The 818-nt window shown below is 39.2% G+C and overlaps 1 protein-coding gene across 1 annotated transcript in view; it reads left to right on the top strand.

Moving 5' to 3' along the window:
* The window catches only part of LOC134260172 (uncharacterized), a gene marked incomplete at both ends in the record, with an annotated part of 16,250 nt that extends 15,648 nt beyond the window's left edge, over window positions 1–602 (top strand). The window contains one exon of the mRNA XM_062742759.1: window positions 411–602. Within this exon, the coding sequence (XP_062598743.1) occupies window positions 411–602 (192 nt within the window). The remainder of the gene's footprint in view (window positions 1–410) is intronic.
* Between the last annotated feature and the right edge of the window lie 216 nt (window positions 603–818).

Here is an 818-nt window from a genome sequence, read left to right as displayed (position 1 = left end):
GCCAGAAAAGCTGAAACTTATGTGGAAGCATCTTGGGGTAGTGTAGATTCTAAATTGTTCAAATCATGACCCCCTGGGGAAGGGCAGGGCCAAAATGGGAAATTTAAGTTTTACATAGAAATATAAAGGAAAAATCTTTGAAAATCTTATTCTCAAGATCCACTGGGCCAGAAAAGCTGAAGCTTATGTGCACATGGAAGGATCCTGGGGGTAGTGTAGATTTCAAAATGTCTAAATTATGATCAGTGGGGTAGGGTGGGGATGCATTATGTATTACAAGGAGGACATCTGGTAAAGAACAGAATGGTCAAAGCTTCTCAGGTGAGCGATGTGGCCAATGGGTCTCTTGTTTGGTAAGCAATCATAATGTTGATGTATTATTAGGGATTTAGTGGATCACTTTTTTTCAGATTCAGCCTCAGGAATGTTTCAAAAGCCAATTGATAACTCTCAGCGGAGTAAAGAACCAGAAACCTTATTCTGTGGAGAATGGCATAAAAGTGTTGGTCATTTGGTGTGTAGTGATGGGACAGCTGGTACCGCATTCAGGGTTGGAAGTTGTTATCTGATGACAGCATTCCATGTGATAAGAAAAACTTATGGTTAGTATCTAAACATCTTTTAGCTTTTTTTGCATGAATTGTATGTCTTTCACTTTTTTCAAATGATTACTGCTGTACAAAAACACTGTATATTTATATCCCACGCAACTAGTTGCGTGAGGTATAATGTTTTTGACCCGTCCGTCAGAGTGTCAGTCAGTCAGTTAGTCCTTTTTTTTGTCAGCGTAATCCTCATAAACCGCTGCACAGAATTTC

This window comes from Saccostrea cucullata, unplaced genomic scaffold (genome assembly GCF_032062105.1).
Source record: "Saccostrea cucullata isolate Sc308-1 unplaced genomic scaffold, CSIRO_AGI_Scuc_v1 ctg11818, whole genome shotgun sequence".
Lineage (NCBI taxonomy): Eukaryota > Metazoa > Mollusca > Bivalvia > Ostreida > Ostreidae > Saccostrea > Saccostrea cuccullata.
Note: the sequence above shows the minus strand (reverse complement) of the source record. Positions and strands in the feature narration are given on the sequence as shown.